We start from the raw sequence: 18,238 nt of genomic DNA, 5'->3' as shown, positions 1-18,238 counted from the left end.
TTCTCACTATCAGATTCAAAGAGAATTGCTTAATTGGAAGTGGCAATTGGGAGCAGACCACTGACCAAAGTGAGAGATGCGAGGAGGAAGTTTCTATATGGGCCCACTGAGGCTGATTGCTCTGTACTTTATTTGTGTTCCAGAATGAAAGTCTACTAATGTTGCAGGCCCAGTAGTAGTGACGAAGGTTTGGCAAAGCTAGTCCTCCCTTAGACCTAGGGAGTTGGAGGACTAGTTCTTCTAATGCGTCCTAATGTCCACCGCACCATAAAAGTGTGTGTTAAATGGTCTAGAGAAGAGAAAAATGACTTACTTATAAGTAAGGGAATGTGTTGAAAGGCATAAAGAAACTTGGGCAGTAATACCATTTTCACCAGGTTGACCCGCGCCACTAGTGAAAGAAAATCTGATTTACACCGATCTAAAAGCGGGCTGAAATTTTTGGCAAAAAGCTCTTGAAATGAGTTGGTAGCAAGGATTCCCAAATATTTAAAACCTTCAGTAGCCCTTTTAGCAAGAAAGAGATCTTGAGGAAGCTGCTCAGCAGATCTATGGGTTGCGTAGTGCAAGAACACCACAGGAATGATTGTAGCAATGATGGAGCTGTAAAAAAATATATCATCTGCAGCACAGTGCTCTATCCCCCCTGATGAGATCCTGCAGATTTGCTCTATTTGGCAAAAAATATTTCATGTAACTAATGGGGGCTCTTCAGCTCGCACAGGAGGTGGTGAATGAAATTAAGAAATTAAATATTAACCGGTGCCTAAACAGGCAGTGAGAGATGGTTGCAGGGGATGGGTCACAGTGGGTGAATCAACATTTTCAGAAAATCTGAAATGCCTTTTCTCACCACAGCCAGAATATGGTAATGGTGCTGTCAGTGTGAATTAAATGTTTCTCTATCAGGTTTTTGATAACATATTTGTGTTGCATGGACACAGGTCAGGGGAAAGTAAAGCCATTTTTACATCTTAATCTGCGTTTTCTTTCTGACTTCCTCTAGTTCTAAAGGTTTAACATAAGCTGAAAGAGAGATATACACAGGAATTATAGGCCATTATCACCTGAGGAGGATAGATACAGCTTTATGTGTACAATTTCGAATGAATGCATGAATGCAGACACATGGATACACACACACACACACACACACACACACACACACACACACACACACACACACACACACCTTTGCTGATTTTAGAGTTGTTCTGTTACCAATACATGTATCGGAAGTGCTGATTTTGCCTGAACTGCTGATACAGACCAAACCGGCAATCATTTCTTCTTTGCCGCTCTATAACAGTAGCCTACAAAGCAAATGTTTCTGGTGTATGTTAGTCAGAGCTAGTAAGATGTCAGCAATTTAGCAACATTTGACACTGTAAAATCACAACGGGTAAAACAGCATGTGTACAGTATGCAAGGCTTCAGTTTCGAGGGGAGGCACAGGTGTTGCTTTTGGACGACAGTTTTATACTGTTGCTGTACTATTTAACATCGTAAATGTCTTTTTTACTAAATTGTGCTGCACTTTTTTTTTAAGGAATTATATATTCCTAGATTTATTTATCCATGTACTTTTTCAGTTATGACTAGAGTTGCATTGTCATACTTATCTCCACAGCGCTGTGGAGTAAGGTCTGGCTACATTACACATACATTCCAGGATTGGACAAAACGCTCTGGGTTGTGTGCATTTCTTTAAACCAATCACAATCGTCTTGGGGCGGCGCTAAGCTCCAGACGCAGCGACGGTGGCTCTGCAAAATGGTCTCGACAAGGACTTGTTTTGGTGAAACATTTACACCCTGCAAAAGAAAACGCCACATACAATATTAAACAAAGTTAACTGTTCACACAATATAACACAATTAGCTATTTAAATTTAGCTGGATACATGGTTAAACTTAATTTGCTCTTACCAGTGTATCGCCATGTGTACTTAGTTAGATAGTAAATGCCGTAAGCATATATTTTTTAAAATATTTACAATCATTCCCCGAAAGAACCAAGCAAGCCGGACTTGTTGCACGGTCCAAATATTCTTCATAACTTCACACTTTCAGCGTTTAGCTTGCTAGCTCGAAGTTTATTGTTGTTTCCCGAAGGGAACGGAGTTTGAGAACGGCAACGCACAGAGAGCAGAAGGTAAGGGACATCCGACGGAACATCCGACAGCGCCAGATGTGAGGCAATTATCCTGTAAACATTGATCCAGATTAAGTTATGACTGACTGTCAAACTAGATGATAAAAGAAAGCATTCATTCTCTGTATTTGTTCATGTTTTACAAAGGGTTTAACTTGAGCCAGGCCATACAACAATAATAACAATCATATCACATCCATAAAGGGTTAGTAGTATACAGGTACTAAAATATATATACAATCTGTATATTTTTAACACACTGGTATCAGATCGGTACTTAGTATCGGCCGATTCGCAAGTTCAGGTACCGTTTTGGTATCTGGAAGGAAAAAATGGTATCGGTACATCTCTAGCTGCTGTAATACTGCAAATTTCCCCGCTGTAGGACACATAACGGATTAACTTATCTTAAAACAATACACATATTCACGAACACAGATGCCCACACATTATTATGGCATCAGGATTATGTCATATCTCGCGAGTGCAATAAAACTCTTATTACTATTTATATTTTATATATTACTCTTCTCACACCAATTTAAAGGACAATTCCGGCGCAAAATGAACCTACGGGTTATTAACATATGTGTACTGAGTCGAACGTTCTCTGGGATCTGTTTTCATGCTAATCGAATGCATATCTAATTTTAAACAAGCTGCCGCAAACCGGTGGTTAGCTGCTAACGCTAGCTTTCGGGGCAGATGGTAAATCGCTATTTTATACCACTAACAAGGCTCAAAATAGCACCACACTTCACACTTCAACGGTAGCATTGAGAACTTTGTAAGTGTATGGACAGTTTCGTTAAGACAGTAGCGTTCATGTTTACATAAGGGGGGGCCATCTTGGAAAACAGTCATGAGCAGTCGAAACATAGGGAGAGGGAAAGAATGACACCTGCGTGTATAAAACTAAGCAGCACGCGCATAGCCACCATATGCGCACGAGTTTCTGCTTTGCGAGCACTAGAGGGCATACACGCCCTCACAGGTAAACTCTGCTCACAAAGTTAATTTCTGCTCGCTCGAATGAAACTGACTTTTGACACTTTGGTGGTGGAAACCAATGAGGCACTGGCCCTCCTATGATTGGTCACTTTCAAGGCGATATCACCCAGTGACGTCCTTAGTTTATCTTGATTTACAGCTATCATTCACAAGCCTGGAGTTGGTGTCCGGCCGAAAAGTTTTTCTGTCTTCATTAACGATGTGGCGCAAGATAGCACTGTAAATAAAGGATTGTAAAAGTGTCTCTCACCTGTTCTGTTGTTGGGAAATGTCCGTATGTAAAGATACCTATTAACAACTATTAGATCTAGCCTTAGCTAACATGGCTGGTGTTTAGCCTGGCCAGCCAGTCTGATTAATCCATAACAGAAATAATTAGAGCCATCTTACCAAATAATACTTATTTTTGGCATGTTTAACTTATTAGTATAACGCGATCACACATTAATGTTAAAGGGATATTTCACCGCTGGAAAGATGAATATGTATTTAAATTGGGTCATTTATGTAGTAGAAATGTGAAATAATTTTAGAAGTTGGTGCCTTCTAGACCAAGAAAAGCCAGAAAATGTATTTTTGGCTCATGTGGATGAAAGACAACAACTCCCAGAATGCACTTGCTTCGCTTCCCTACGAGGCCACTCCCAAGCCACGCCTACCGGTTACAGAGGGCAGTTATGTCAAGTCAAGTGTGTTTTATTATCATTTCAACCATATACACTGTATATAGTGAAACGAAACGTTTCACTGTGGCTCAAGTGATGTTACACATTTAAAATATATAAAAATAACATTTTATAAAAACAACATTATATAAAAACGACATATGAAATAGGCTACATTTAGTGCACACACATTATAGACTACACATAAAGTACTACTTAAAGTAGAGCATTTAAGACAGACAAGGGACAGGCCAGACAACCGACAACAAAAGACAGGGCATAAGTAAACTTGTAACAGCGCACTGATTGTTATAAGTTAGGTTCACCGTGAGGTGAAGGTAGAATATAATAACTTTCTTGAGATTTGTGTGGTTGAAATCACCAGCAACAATAAATAGTGCATCCAGATGTGCGCTTTGGAGCTCACTGATAGCTCAGTTGGGTCTGAACTGAGTCTGAAAGTTCAGCTAACAGCATTGGTAGCATTAGCGCTTGGTGGGATGTAAACACAGAGTATAATTGCGTGGAATGTAGAATGGTCGGCATTTAACAATCACAAACTCCACCAGCGGTGAGCAGTAGTTGGATACAAGCACCGCATCTCTGCACCAGTCCGTGTTAACATATATGCACAGCCCACTTCCACGAGTCTTACCCAACAGAGCAGCATCTCTATCTGCTCGGAAGGCTAGCAGGCCTGGTAGCTGGATAGCGGAGTCCGGTACATTGTTGTTCAGCCATGTTTCCACAAAAACAAAAATACAGCAGTCTCTGAACTCGCATTGGGAGTTTCGTTGAAGTTGGATGTAGTCCAGTTTGTTGTCTAATGAGCGCACATTTGCAAACAGGATGGATGGGACAGGTGGTCGGCTAGCGTTAGCTTTCCACCTAACTTGAACTCCTGCCCTCGTTCCGCGTTTCGCTTTCTCGCACACCGTTTTTGATGTCCCCTTCCCCGGCTAGCGCCATAAAGCGACACCGCAGGCTGAGGTGCTGGTATCCGTAGCAGGCGAAGCTCGCGTATTGTGTTGAGTATTCCATCTGTAATAAAGTTTCCTGCATATTCTCCGATCTGTACCAATGTATCCCGGTGGTACACATGTGCGGTAGTTTGAATGCACATAATTGCAAGGTTGCTGCTGAAAAGAGAGAGCCTGTTAGCTTAGCTTCAAGATGGCTGACACTCGACTCGCATCGGGTAGTGACAGTCCCACCCCCTATGGGCGGGTTGAAAACATGCGGAACTAGCTGGCTGTGGTCTATAGCATCTGGCCGAGAAAGCCTCCGATGGCGCAAAATTATGATCAGAGGTTTTTGATATATATACAATACAGCGATCTCTCGTCTCAGGGGGACATGAGGGAGGGAAGCACGGTCATTCGAAAATACTACCGGGTTTCTACTGATACAAAGTTTAATGAGATTCGGTGTATCCCTTTAAATCATACACCAAGTCAGTTTCTGGAATAATCAGACTGGCTGGCCAGGCTCACAGCCATGTTAGCTAAGGCTAACGTTAGCTCTAATGTTAGAGGCATGGCTTCAAACATCAGCAAGGATTTACGGACATTTCAAAAGCATCGCACATATCCAAACAACAGAACAGATGAGAGACACATCCCAGAAGACTATGACACTTGGCGCATCCCAGAAGCATGCGTGAAGCGGATCTCCGCTCCGCTAAAGATACGCGCCAGGTCTATTTTCACACGGGCCGTTCGGACAGCCAGGCAGGCAGTGAAACAGCAAGAGTATCCAGTCAGTTTACCAAAACACCCCCCCAAATACAGTTGTCTCCTTTACAACACCACGGACAACGAGAGATTCATCTTGGAGGTGGAAAAACATAATACCACATCACAGATCTTTTTTTTATCAGGACAACAGCAGAAAAGAGAAGGCATGGAGTGCTTGGAGTGGAAGGTAGATACTAGCTTAATAAACATGTGATTGTTCTGTAAAGTACTTGTAGAGTCAATATAATCTGTGAGTCAGGCAGCAAGACGCTCCGCTTCTGAGACGCTACCGGTGTTGTATGGCGCGTGACGGCGAACGGAACAAAACAGCGGCGCAGCCGGAACGCAAAACAGATGCGCCCAGTGGAGAATCAGAGTAAACTAAGGAGGTTTGTGTGGGTGGGATCGCCTTGAAAGTGACTAATCATAGGAGGGCCCTGTGCTTCCTTGGTTTCCACTCCCCAAGAGAAATTCAGTTTCATTCAAGCGAGCAGAAATCAACTTTGAGAGCAGAGTTTACCTGCTACAGCATATATGCCGTACAGTGCCTGCAAAGCCGACACTGGCGGGCGTGTGGTGGCTGCCCTGTGCGCATGGTGCTTAGTCAATACACGCAGGTGCCATTCTTTCCCTCTACCTATGGTTTGTTTCACGCTCACAGCTGCCTGTAACTCTCGATTGATGAACTGGTGTGCAAAGAGTAATATCAGTGCGTGTGAAATGATGTAATTTGCTTGTGAGCATGTTTTATTGCGCTCGCTAGATATGACATAAACCTGACGCCATACAGTATATACACACTCCACATACAGACAGATGCACATGCAGAAACACATGAACGAGCAACGGCAGACACAGACACACACACACACACACACACACACACACACACACACATTTAGGCACTCACACAGATGCACACAGCAGCACAGTACTCTTTATGCAACTCATTTACATTCAGCTTCATTTTCATAAGGAGCAGTTACCATTGATAAATGGGGTTCCTTCACACATGAATGTTCATTGAGAGGAAACCTTAGATTTCAATATATCACCCTCCCAAACTCCATATATTCCCAGCAGAGTCACTACAGTATAGAGTCTGTCATGGGCAGATAAAACCTAGCCTACAGTACAGTATGTACAATGATTGCCTGCTTTTAGCAAAGGCTTTATTTCTACTCAGACTTGATCCAGAGGGCATTGAACCATTAACCTCGACTGTGTTGGTGGATTCTTCCACTCACTAAGCTACACACAGCTCCCTTCAAGATATGACAATAAGAAGAGGTCCTCAGTGGGAGAAAAGAAAGCTACACATTAGAGTTCTTTTTAATAGCAGTAAGACGCATTTCTCAATACTGAGTTTACTTTTACAAGACACTCCACACAGTCCTCCAAACATCTGTTAGTATGTTTACACACTATTGTAAAATCGGTTTAATTTATACTCAAAAACCTAACATTACACAACATAACTGTAAATCAGACTGCTATTTGCTACATTCTGCTACGTCTACATCTAAAAATTAAAATAAACAAGACTACATTAGAACCTAGTATATGGCTGGACCATGTATGGTCAATGTGCTTAATTGTGGCCAAATTGTTACAGGGATAGTCAGCGGTGGTGTCTATAATGTGAATGTAGATATTACATATTCATCTGTAGCAGTGCTGACCGTATTTTCATAGTCAAACGCAAAAGTCGATGAATAAGTATAATCATTTTTTTTAAAGCTACATTGTGTAAGAATTTCCCCCATCTAGTGGTGAAATTGTATATGACAACCAACTGAATATTACTTTCTAGCCCTTCCCATTCCAAGCGTGTTTTAACTCCTACGGTGGCCGAACCCGAAAGTAGCTCTATTCATTGTTTGTTCTAGCTACTTCAATATTAACTTTGGTCTTGTTGCTTTGCCTGTCGCGTTGTCATTTTAATTCTCCTTTTCGCTTCCCTGGCAAGTAATCTCCCCCTTGCATTCGTCACGGTGCCACTAGGTGTAAGAGGGCGAAATGCGGAGGTATGTCCCTCTTTGGCTAATGTATTTTAAAGATAGAGGCGCTACATGGCTGCCGTCATTCGAGTCGCTCGTATGTATTATGCTTAATGATTCTGAATGGCAGATTCTACGCTTACGAGAATACTTTGATTAGTTGGAGGAAGTAATTACACATGAATGAGCACATATTTGTGAAAGAACAAAGGGATTTTTGCTAAGAATCAACATAAACATACACAAATACAGTACACACACACATACACACGGAGTGAAGTCAGCGGACAGCAGATCAGAGGCGCCGCGGAGGAGACAACTACTCCTCATAATAGTCCATTGTCAGCGTCATTTCCATGCTTCCCATTAATTTCTATGGGAGCGACCGTGCAATGCATTTTGGTAGTGTCGTCACTTTGGAGAAGAAGTTGAATCCAGGCAAGTTTATGCAAATTAGGAGCGGGCAGATTGACTCGACGCCTCTCAAAAGCTAACGGAAATCTTTTAAATGACCGTTGTCGATCTGAAATGAAGATAGACACAGCAACTGCATAGCCTATTTCTCAAATAAAACTATTTTCGTAAAATAAGGGGATTGTTTTCCAAACCAGCCACCATTATAGTCTGTTTTGAAATCTGGGAGCAGACAGCCCCATGTGATGCATTCATCCAATCAGGTGCAGCCATCGGGCTTGTATAAGGGTGTAGCCTCTTTTCTTTGCTTGACAGTAATCAGTGAAGACATACTGATAACGGCTGGTGGCAAGCCCACTAGCCTGCAATGCTGGGAAACGGGGCGAACCCAGCCATGAAAACAACGCCTATATGGACACGTACCATAGCCTAAGTATAATAAAACCTCCTTGAGTAAAAAGCCAAAATCCAAGAAGTGTTAAAATCAAGAGAGACTTCTTCAGTTCCAACTGAATGGTAGGGAAACCCAGCTATTTAACCTCTGTGGTGTCGTTCTCTTAGATGAGTGCAGAACATCTTCGAAGCACCTTTAAACAAGTCTAGTTGCAATTGATTTGAACCCTTCCTTGGACAACTATGACCTGAATGACTGAGAACCTTCACAGACATAAAAAGCCAATACTTTATCAATACACCTGTTCAACAAGCATTAGTCCCCCCCACAGCGCTGCAGAGGAAGGTCTGGCTAGTCAACACAACATTCCTGCATAGGAGAAAAACATGTTCTGATTCATTGGCATTTCTTTAAACCAATCACAATCGTCTTGTTGTCTGATTGTTGTTTTTTTCCCAAAACTACACAGGCCTACTTTTTTCACACATTAATTTATTTCTGAAGAGAGAGCAACAGAGAAGAGCAGGCACACACACACACACACACACACACACACACACACACACACACACACACACTACACATATATAAGACAGAAATAGCACAAAGAGCACAATGTGTGTGTGTGTGTGTGTGTGTGTGTGTGTGTGTGTGTGTGTGTGTGTGTGTGTGTGTGTGCGTCTCTAGAGTACTGTATGAGGCTGAACTTCTTTGAGGAGTTCACAGTAACGCACAGACACACACACTGCCCTGCTCATGCAATAAAACTTGACCGTGTATATAGGAAGTTAATCAGCTGATTGATGGGCGAGGTAAAAGCCTGTGTCCTGCCAATACAGTTTGGAAGGACATTCGGGGGAACAGCAACACTGAGGTCATCACACTCATTTTGACCAATGGTGGAACTTCATCAATCAGTGACAAACCGATCAGTGACAAAGCAACAGAGTTTTGAGGTTGTAGGGCTGGCTCCAGGTCCTGCCAGAACAAGGTCCAGCCAAAAAAAATTAAAATAGAAATCCATCAACTCCTATTGGGACATACAACACTCAGCGCCTATTTTTATTCCTTGAAAACCTCAGCAGGCAAATAAAGCGAAATCCAGAACACTTTGTACAAACTGTATATTGTATGGGACCAGGCACGTTCACACATAGACATCAAACGGCGCTTGAGCACCTGCCCTTTTTGCTTCCCTTTTTTCTGGAGTGCTTTAAAAAAAAAAAAAATCGGTCGGGAGATGGGAGTTTGTCGAGTTCCGACACCCTCCCACCCCCTCCCTCTCCCTTACCGTCCCCTCGCAGCAGCGGCACCCTGTCAGACACAGAGAGGCAGGCAGGAGCAGCTCCTACCCCAGCTGTGTTTTTCTTGGCTTGTGTAGAGGTGAGTGGTGATGATGAACCAAAAGAATAGGCTATCAGTGCCTCAAGTTTACAGCTAATTACCCAAAAAAAAAAAAAAAAAAAAATATATATATATATATATAGTTGTGTCTTGCTAACATGCATGATCTACTAGCAAATGTAATAAGTTAGCTAAGGTTAAGCTAAGGCATCATGGCCCTACAGACTAATGTAGCCTACTGTATTTAATAAAGACACTACAGGTGAATACAGTACAATTTGTGTCTAATAATGTCATCACAATCGCCACATTGATATGCAAATTAGGCGTTAACTAATTAAAATGCGCTAATTTGCACACATTTGACAAGGCACTGCAGGTGAATAAGTTAAACAGAATTTTTAAACTAAACATTTCACCACAGAACTTCCCCAGTTAATGACTTCCATCAAGAGTTTTTTTCCCCCCATGAAATGTTATGTTTAAATATGCACATTAGCTTGTTTGGTTCATTTAGAAGAAATCTACAGATGCAAACAGATGGAGGCTTACAGGTCTAAAACAAACATCTAAATGTGTATTTTGGAAGTGTTCTTGCCATTAGAGTAAACGAAGACATGGAAGCAAAATTGACCAAAACCTCTAAATTGACCACTACATGAAAAATGTACAAAATAGCAGCAACAGCCCTTTCCGTTGTTGGTTTTGAAGTGTTATTTATTAATGTGTTATTTATTAATAACACAAAATTAATTAAAGTGATGTATTGCCATTTGCAAAATAAACAGATTCTTAGTGAAACTATCTCCCTCTTCTTGGTGCTGTCAGTTATTCTAATTATATACTTGAAACTAGTAGCATAGAAAACACATTGTGGCAGGGTTTCCTCTGCTGTTGCCTGCTCTTGTGATAAACTCAGTGAATACTAAAGAAGACCATGCTCTTTCTGTGAAGTAATTATTTTTGTAGAAATCTGTTGAACAATTGTGTCAGTGTGAGGGAATTAAAATAAATTGGTTAGGAAGTCGTGACGTTTTGTTAATAAATAATATTATATATTATATTATATTATGCCCCTGTATGGGATAATGTGGCATTTCACCATTCTCTTCCAGTCACAGACTGGTTAACTGTCACTTTTCCTTCCACCTTTCTCTCCATTCTTCAGTAATTCATCAGAGAGTTTATGGCCACCAGCTGCATCCAGCTGCATCCAGCATTGATCGCGTCCTCTTGGACGCGATCAATGCTGGGTATGATGGGCACATCTGCAGAAGATTTGCCAGGTATGGATCGAACAGGCAACAAAGATTATTTCCCAGTGTGATGTGAAAGAGAACACTTGCAATAATGGCAAACAAAAAAAGCCTATTGAAACTTTGCATAATGTTTGATAAATGTCTGTGACATACAGTAAGTATACTGTATAGGTAAAATCCATGCAATAAAGAAGTGACTTTCTTTTTGTTGTAATGGGATGTTGGTTCATTCTGAAGATCACTGTTGAATTTGATTTTTAGTCGCAACCACTGTAACATAACATATTAGGGCTGCAACTATTGATTCATTTCCATTGCGGAATAATCTGTCGGTTATTTTGTCGATTAATTGATTAGTTGTTTGGTCTATAAAATGTCCGAAAATGTCAATCAGTGTTTCCCAAAGCCCACGATCATGACCTCAAATGTCTTGTTTTGTCCACAACTCAAGGATAATTAATTTAATGTCATAGAGGGGTGAAGAGACTAGAAAATATTGAGTCAGCTTGAGTCAAACAAGCTGGAGTCAGAATCTTTTTACTTTTCTTTTTATAAAAACTGACTCAAACCAATTCATATTTGCAGCTCTACATACTATTCATTTATTTTTGCTTTGAATGATTTAGGAGAAAATGGTGAAGACTTTTGATCAATCATGAATGGGTGGTTAAATTGTGCGCTTTTAAAGCAGGACAGTGAAACCCGCAGCTTACCTGTCCAGAGCGATGGCAGTCATTGAGTAGATGCTGGCAAACACAGCCGCGATCGGAAAGAAGTTGTGGAAGCGGCAGTAGACCAATCCGAAGTACCAATCGTTGTGCACGGCGTAGGTGAAGTTGATCACGGTGTTGAAGGCGGACATGAAGGTTTCGGCGAACGCCAGGTTCAGCAGGAAATAATTGGTGACGGTCCTCATGCGTTTATGCGCAATAATAATCCAGATCACCGTAAGGTTGCCTACCACGGACACGATCACTATACAGCTGTACGCAATGCCCCAGAGCACAATTCTCCAGACCGGCTGCACAAACTGGTTCCAGTTCACGGTCCCGTTACTGGTGTCGTTGGAGCCGCTGGTCCAATTTGACGCATCGGTGATATTGAACAAAGCATCCATTTTGCTGTTTAAGACCAAAAGTTACACTTAAACTACCGAGCATAAACCTAAGTCATTGCATGACAACGTTAAATAGCCCAGTGTCAAATGTAAAGTGAACAATAGAAAGTTTCAGAAAAGCTTGACCGCCGCACGCGCTGTCGAGTCTGCTGTTCACTTAAAGACTCCGCTGTCTTGAAGAGAATACAATATGGAATTCAGTGTAAGTAATTCACGTGGACTTTACAACAACAATCTATTACTATCTATTAGCCGATACTCTTTAACATGTTTCGCTGTGCGTAAAAACGAAAACGCGCCTTTGACGCGCATTGCAGTCTCAGAACAAGTCCTGTGTTCCTCTCACTGGTCACACATATCTGAGCTCTCTGCTCCGTCCTCTCTCCGTCAGCCGCTCCCAGCTCTCTCTGCTCAAACCCAGCGGCTGCACACCGGCTTATGTAGCGAGCCGCTGCGCACCCGTCCAATAGGCAGTCTCTATAATTATGATTACAAGTTATTTATTCCATCCGACTCATACCGCACGGGGAAGCCAAAAGGATTATCATGCCTAAATATGCCTCTTATCTAATTAAAAAGTCATTTGGAGGCAATAACAAACAGCACACAAACAGGACACTGGCTGAACGAATTAAGGCACATTAGTAATAATAATAATACTGTATTAATACTAATGTTAATAATAATAATAATAATAATAATAATAATAATAATAATATGCACAAATTGTAATAATAATGGTCGTAGTTGTGTAGCAGCACTGGCATCATTGATGACATTAATCTTGAATAGATTATCTCAAAATACAATTTAAGAAATCCGGTTTTTTTTTCTGAATGTGATTTGTATGGAAGAGGATTAGGGCCAATGTAGTCTATATCCACAATGTTCCACTTCCGGGATTGCTCCGTTCCCCCCGGAAATTCCGCCGGATGACTCTCTTTTCAGCTGGATGTCCGTTACCTTCCGCTTTCTTTGTGTTGGAGTTTTACACTCTGGTGGATTTATGAGGACTATGGTTAACTGCTCCTTAGATCTCTGCAGGGTAAATCCAGACAGCTAGCTAGACTAGCTGTCCAATCTGAGTTTTCTGTGGCACGACTAAAACTAAAACTTTTGAACTACACACGTTCCACCAAAACAAGTTCCTTCCCGAGGCTATTTTGTAGCGGCACCTTGGCTCCTTCCGTGGCTTGGCACCACCCATGACAATTGTGATTGGTTTAAAGAAATGCCAATAAACCAGAGCACATTTTTCTCCCATCCCGGAATGCTGTGTGGACTAGGCAGATCCTCCTCCGCAGCGCCGTGGAGGAAGGTCTGGCAAAGTGAGACTAGGGCCAATGTGAAAAAAATGTTATTCTGAGTAATGAGTTTAAAGTTAGAATTGTGAGATAAAAGTCAGAATTGTGAGAATTACAGTTTTTTCCGATCGCTATGACAATCTTTTCAATACTTTTAACAACTTTCCTAAACTCTTAACGCACCAACACACAACAACAAACAGTTCATTTCATGCTCAAAATCTCACATTGAAAACTAAACTCTAACACTAATTCAAAATCAAATAATTCTTCCAAAACACTAACATGTTCTCTTCCAACAGGAACATTTAGTCAATCATAGCACAATGTCATACAAAACACTAACATCACATGGAATTACAGAAACTGCATTATTTTACATGTGTCAGGTCTGCCCTTATACAATAGACAATAATTGTTGTATTGATCATAGATTGTGTTTTACATTGCAGTTTCTCTTGAAGCCTCTCTATACTTTTTTGTTTTGTTGGGTTTAGTAAATGCATGCCTTTTGTTTCTTTTGCTGCAGAAATTCAATACAAAAAAATGAATGACCCATCTCAGAGTAGCTTTATAGAATGTAGGGTTTACTGTATGAAAAAAAGAAGACAGAGACAGAATTGTCCTGGTACTCGTCTTCCTCTCACTCGTGCAGCAATTTTTCTTACTTTCTTTGTGTTCATCTGTATTGTTCTACACAAAATCAGCCCAAATAGGTCCTCTTTTACTGTATGTACTACTACAGTACAGTAATATATGGTCATGCGATTGAAAGAACCTCATCACCTGAGTGTGTTTCCTAGATGGGAATCAGCTGTGATTGATCTATTTGCATAACTTCAATCAGCTGTTTCTCAGTAGCAATGGAATAAAATAGAGGGGGTACATTGAGTTTATTTGTGAACAGCTGTTCACTTTCACTTTAGGTTTTGAACATTATGTTATCTGTTCTGACATACAGTGAAAGCATTTGCAAATTGGTCAGTAAAAATCCATTGTTTTGGTCTTGGTTGAGCTTGTGTGTAAAAGAAGTTCAAGCATTTTAAATTTGTGTTAACTGTATGCATTTTGTGTCAAAGCAACAAGAAATGTGTTATTAGTATAGCCTACACAGACAGATGTTGTGCTGTGTTAAGAGTTTAGGAAAGTTGAAAAAATTGTCAGAGATCGGAAAAAACTGTAAGTCAGGATTCTGAGATTAAAGAGTTCGGACTTTATTCTCAAAATTCTCAGAGTTTAAACTCAGAATTCTGACTTTATTCTTACAATTCCGACTTTAAACTCAGAACTCAAATACATTTTTCACATTGGCCCTAATTCTCTTCGATAGTTTTGTAATGTTTTGAGGTGTCCCTGTCCTCCCACATACTGCCCCCTCTTGGTGCGATCAGCTGCTTTATGGGGTGTGAACATACTGAAGACAAAGTTCAAATTGCAGGAATGGAAGATGCTTCAGAAGGCTTCTTTACACATTTCACACTGTTGTTATAATTCTCTCTGTAATGTAATATTTCAATAATACTGATTTGACTTATGAGAGTAAAAGACAAAAACATAATGTAAAGACACACTTTAATAGTATATTATACATTTTTACTGATCCACTAGAAAATAAATTCTTTATAAGGGCGGGCAGTGTAGGATATTTTCTTCAGGAACTAGCACTCTTTTATTGTTTACAATACCAAGCTTTATATATTCGATCAGAGCCCAGAGCTTTTTTCCTGGCTCTATTTGTCATGTCTGCAATTGCAGGAGTCTACCCAAAATAACAATGTGAGAGGATGATTGAGCTCATTGAAGGCTACTTCGAGGCTTGCTACTGGACTCTTGACGACAGTGAAAGACTGGAGAGTGAGTCGTTGAATGAACGTTAACTCACAGCCCTTCTCCGTGTGATTTTGGAGTAAAGGAGCTGTTATAGCCACAGGTTTTGTTACTGTGAATCTGAGAGGTGTGATCAATATTTTTGTATATCGCTCTGGGGACTAAGCCATTTTTTCCAATATTTGGATCCCCTGATCTCCTTGTGTGATAATGCTTGAAAAACCTCACCCCTGTTGTGCACAATCAAGTTATAGACATCATTTTTTTCAGGAGAACCTGGGCTATCAGGATATGTATATGCTGCAGGGATGTCACATGATTGAATAAATCATTATATGACTATTACAGTTTTTTCACCGGGCTCCCCTGACGTTAAACCGGAATCGGAGCGACAGTAACTGGACGTTTGAGCCATTTATCCATGCTTGCTAGCTAGCCAACATTATTTGGTTAGCAACACGTGCGTCATGTGTAGTGACCTTCACAGCTGAAACCTGCCAGGGTGGAACTAGCTGTAGCTCGCACGTACCATTTTAGCAATGGGTTTTTAAAATAACTTCGGATGTTTTGTTATCGTTTCGGAAATAAATTGTAATTCCCAATAATCCCCAATCTTTCCACGTAACCCCTGAAAGCTGCGTACCCCTGGTTGGGAACCACTGCTATAGTGAATGGGAAGAGACAAATCATGTTTTGATCCCGTTTGAATTGAGCCATACATTACACTTATGATATTCGTTGATTTAAGATATTTTTGCAAGTCAAAAAAGTTTGTCATAAAACTGTTGAAGTATAAGACTGTGAAAATACTTAATTAGAAAGACTACTCACTCTGAAGTTGCATCAGTGACGTCTCGCTGAAGCTACGGTGTCTGTGTTTTTCGTACCGTGATGTAGAGTTATTCACACAAGCAACCGATTTTGGTCGTACTTTCGCTTTTCGGGTGATAGTCTCGCATTGCCAGACCTTCCTCCTAAGCGCCTCACGGAGCAACAGTGCCTCTGCAAAATTGCCTCGGGAAGGAACTTGTTTTGGTGGAACGTGTACGTCCAAAGGTTGTTTTAGTCGTGCTTAGAAAACTCAGATTGGACAGATAGTCTAGCTAGCTGTCTGGATTCACCCTGCAGAGATCTGAGCAGCAGTTAACCATAGTCCTCATACATCTACTGGAGTTTAAAATGCCAATACAAAGAAAGAGGAAGGTAATGGACATCCGGCCGAAATGAAAGACATCCAGCAGAATTTCTGGCGGCACCTGAACAGTCCCGGAAGTGGAATGTCGTGGATATAGACTACTCGGCTGATACAACTTCGCTGGATAAAACACATCGGGTAAAAAACGTTACAATAAATGTGTTGTGGAACATAGCTAAGCTAGCTAAGCTAGCTAGCGAGAAAGACGCAAGGGTGACATAAATTGTGTGAGACCAGATATGTAGTTCATTGAGCGGTTTCACATCAAACTTGACTTCTTCACTTGCAAAATTATCTTTTAAATTGACGAACATCATATTCATAGCTCAATTCAAATGAGATGAAAACAGATATTTGTCTCTCCCCATTCACTACCGTACATATTTTTTGTGAAATAAGGTCCCATGGGGTCCACTGAAGGGACTGCTGATTACCAGAACAATATTCTCATGAATACCTGCTACCAGGTTACCAGGTTTATAGTTAAAGCCACAACAACTAAGACGTACTCAACAGTAGGAGAATGTCACAGAGCACAGTGGACCCAAGAGCACAACTCGAACACAAGCTTTATTGTACAGAGTACAATCACAGGTGAAGGTAACAAAATCGGCCGGCAAAAGACGTGGTCAAAATACGGGCTGGAGATCTACAAAAACACTGGGAAGGTAACAAAAGGGATAAGGCAAGGCAAGGCAGCTTTATTTGTATAGCACATTTCAGCAACAGGGCAATTCAAAGTGCTTTACATGAAAACAGATTAAAAAATTAAAAACAGATTTACATGAAAACAGATTAAAAAATAAAAAAAAACAGATAAAATACGAGAAAAAAAAGTTATAGTGCATTATAAGAAATTAAACATTGAAGAGCAGTTAAAACAGTTAAATATATAAAAGCAGATAAAATAACTTTCCTGGACTCAGTGATCCAGTTTTTGGAAAGCCAAAGCTTTTTGACCAATATGACAGATATCTCAAGTAGTCCGGTCCATACTTTCTAACCATCTCACCCACTATGGGTCCAGATGCGTCGCACGGCTTTGAGGTTTCATTCCCCATAGTTACAGAAGCTTTTCCTTTAGTATACTCTTATCATTTTCTATGTGGTCATCACCGCAAAGCTTAGTTCTTTTCTTCGGCAAACCTTGCAAAACCCGGTACAGCCCTGCAGACAAAAATCTCTTAATAGTCCAGAACGTGTTCTTAAACTATTTTATTTCTTCTGCAGTCTGTCTCTAAATAGTCAAGAACTCGCTCAGAGTGTTTATAGACTATTTTTTTCTTTTTAGGCCTTCTGCCTAAATTAGTTAGTTACTTCGACTAACTTTTTGACCAGTCCAACGTCTGTCTCTTCTGTCAACTATTGTCATGCCTGCATCAGAGAAATAATCAGAGATATGTCCGTTTCTGCAAGAGAATGTCACTCGTAATCATAAATTCAATCTTAACTTTCCTGGACTCAATGATCCATTTTGTGGAATAACGCTGGAGAGTGAGACACACAAGGCACTACAACAATCTGGCAAATGACAATGGACACAAGGTGAGTATATGTGCACTGGGACAGGGGAAGACGATAACACAAAAGTGACACACATTAGGGAAGGGAGGGTAATGACACAGGCGGGAAGGCAGACAAAGACAGGAAGACAAGTGATCTGAAACAGAGACAGACAGTGAGTTAACAAAATAAAACAAGAAGTCAGGGAAACAAACAAAACATGAATTAAGCGCGGGAACTGGATGTGACAGAGAAGATCACTGTGAATTCACTGCTGGAAACACTGCAGCCAAACAATAATCCCACACAGACAAT

At 40.7% G+C, this 18,238-nt stretch overlaps 1 protein-coding gene across 1 annotated transcript in view; it reads right to left on the bottom strand.

The window, feature by feature from the left end:
- The window catches only part of tacr1a (tachykinin receptor 1a), an 88,023-nt gene extending 75,512 nt beyond the window's left edge, over window positions 1-12,511 (bottom strand). Inside the window, exon 1 of the mRNA XM_078250377.1 lies at window positions 11,691-12,511. Coding sequence (XP_078106503.1) covers window positions 11,691-12,094 — 404 coding nt within the window. The 5' untranslated portion in view covers window positions 12,095-12,511. The remainder of the gene's footprint in view (window positions 1-11,690) is intronic.
- Between the last annotated feature and the right edge of the window lie 5,727 nt (window positions 12,512-18,238).

Source organism: Sander vitreus, chromosome 5 (assembly GCF_031162955.1).
Source record: "Sander vitreus isolate 19-12246 chromosome 5, sanVit1, whole genome shotgun sequence".
Taxonomy (NCBI): Eukaryota; Metazoa; Chordata; class Actinopteri; order Perciformes; family Percidae; genus Sander; species Sander vitreus.
The sequence above is the reverse complement of the archived record's forward strand: the minus strand, read 5'-3'. Positions and strand labels throughout refer to the sequence as shown.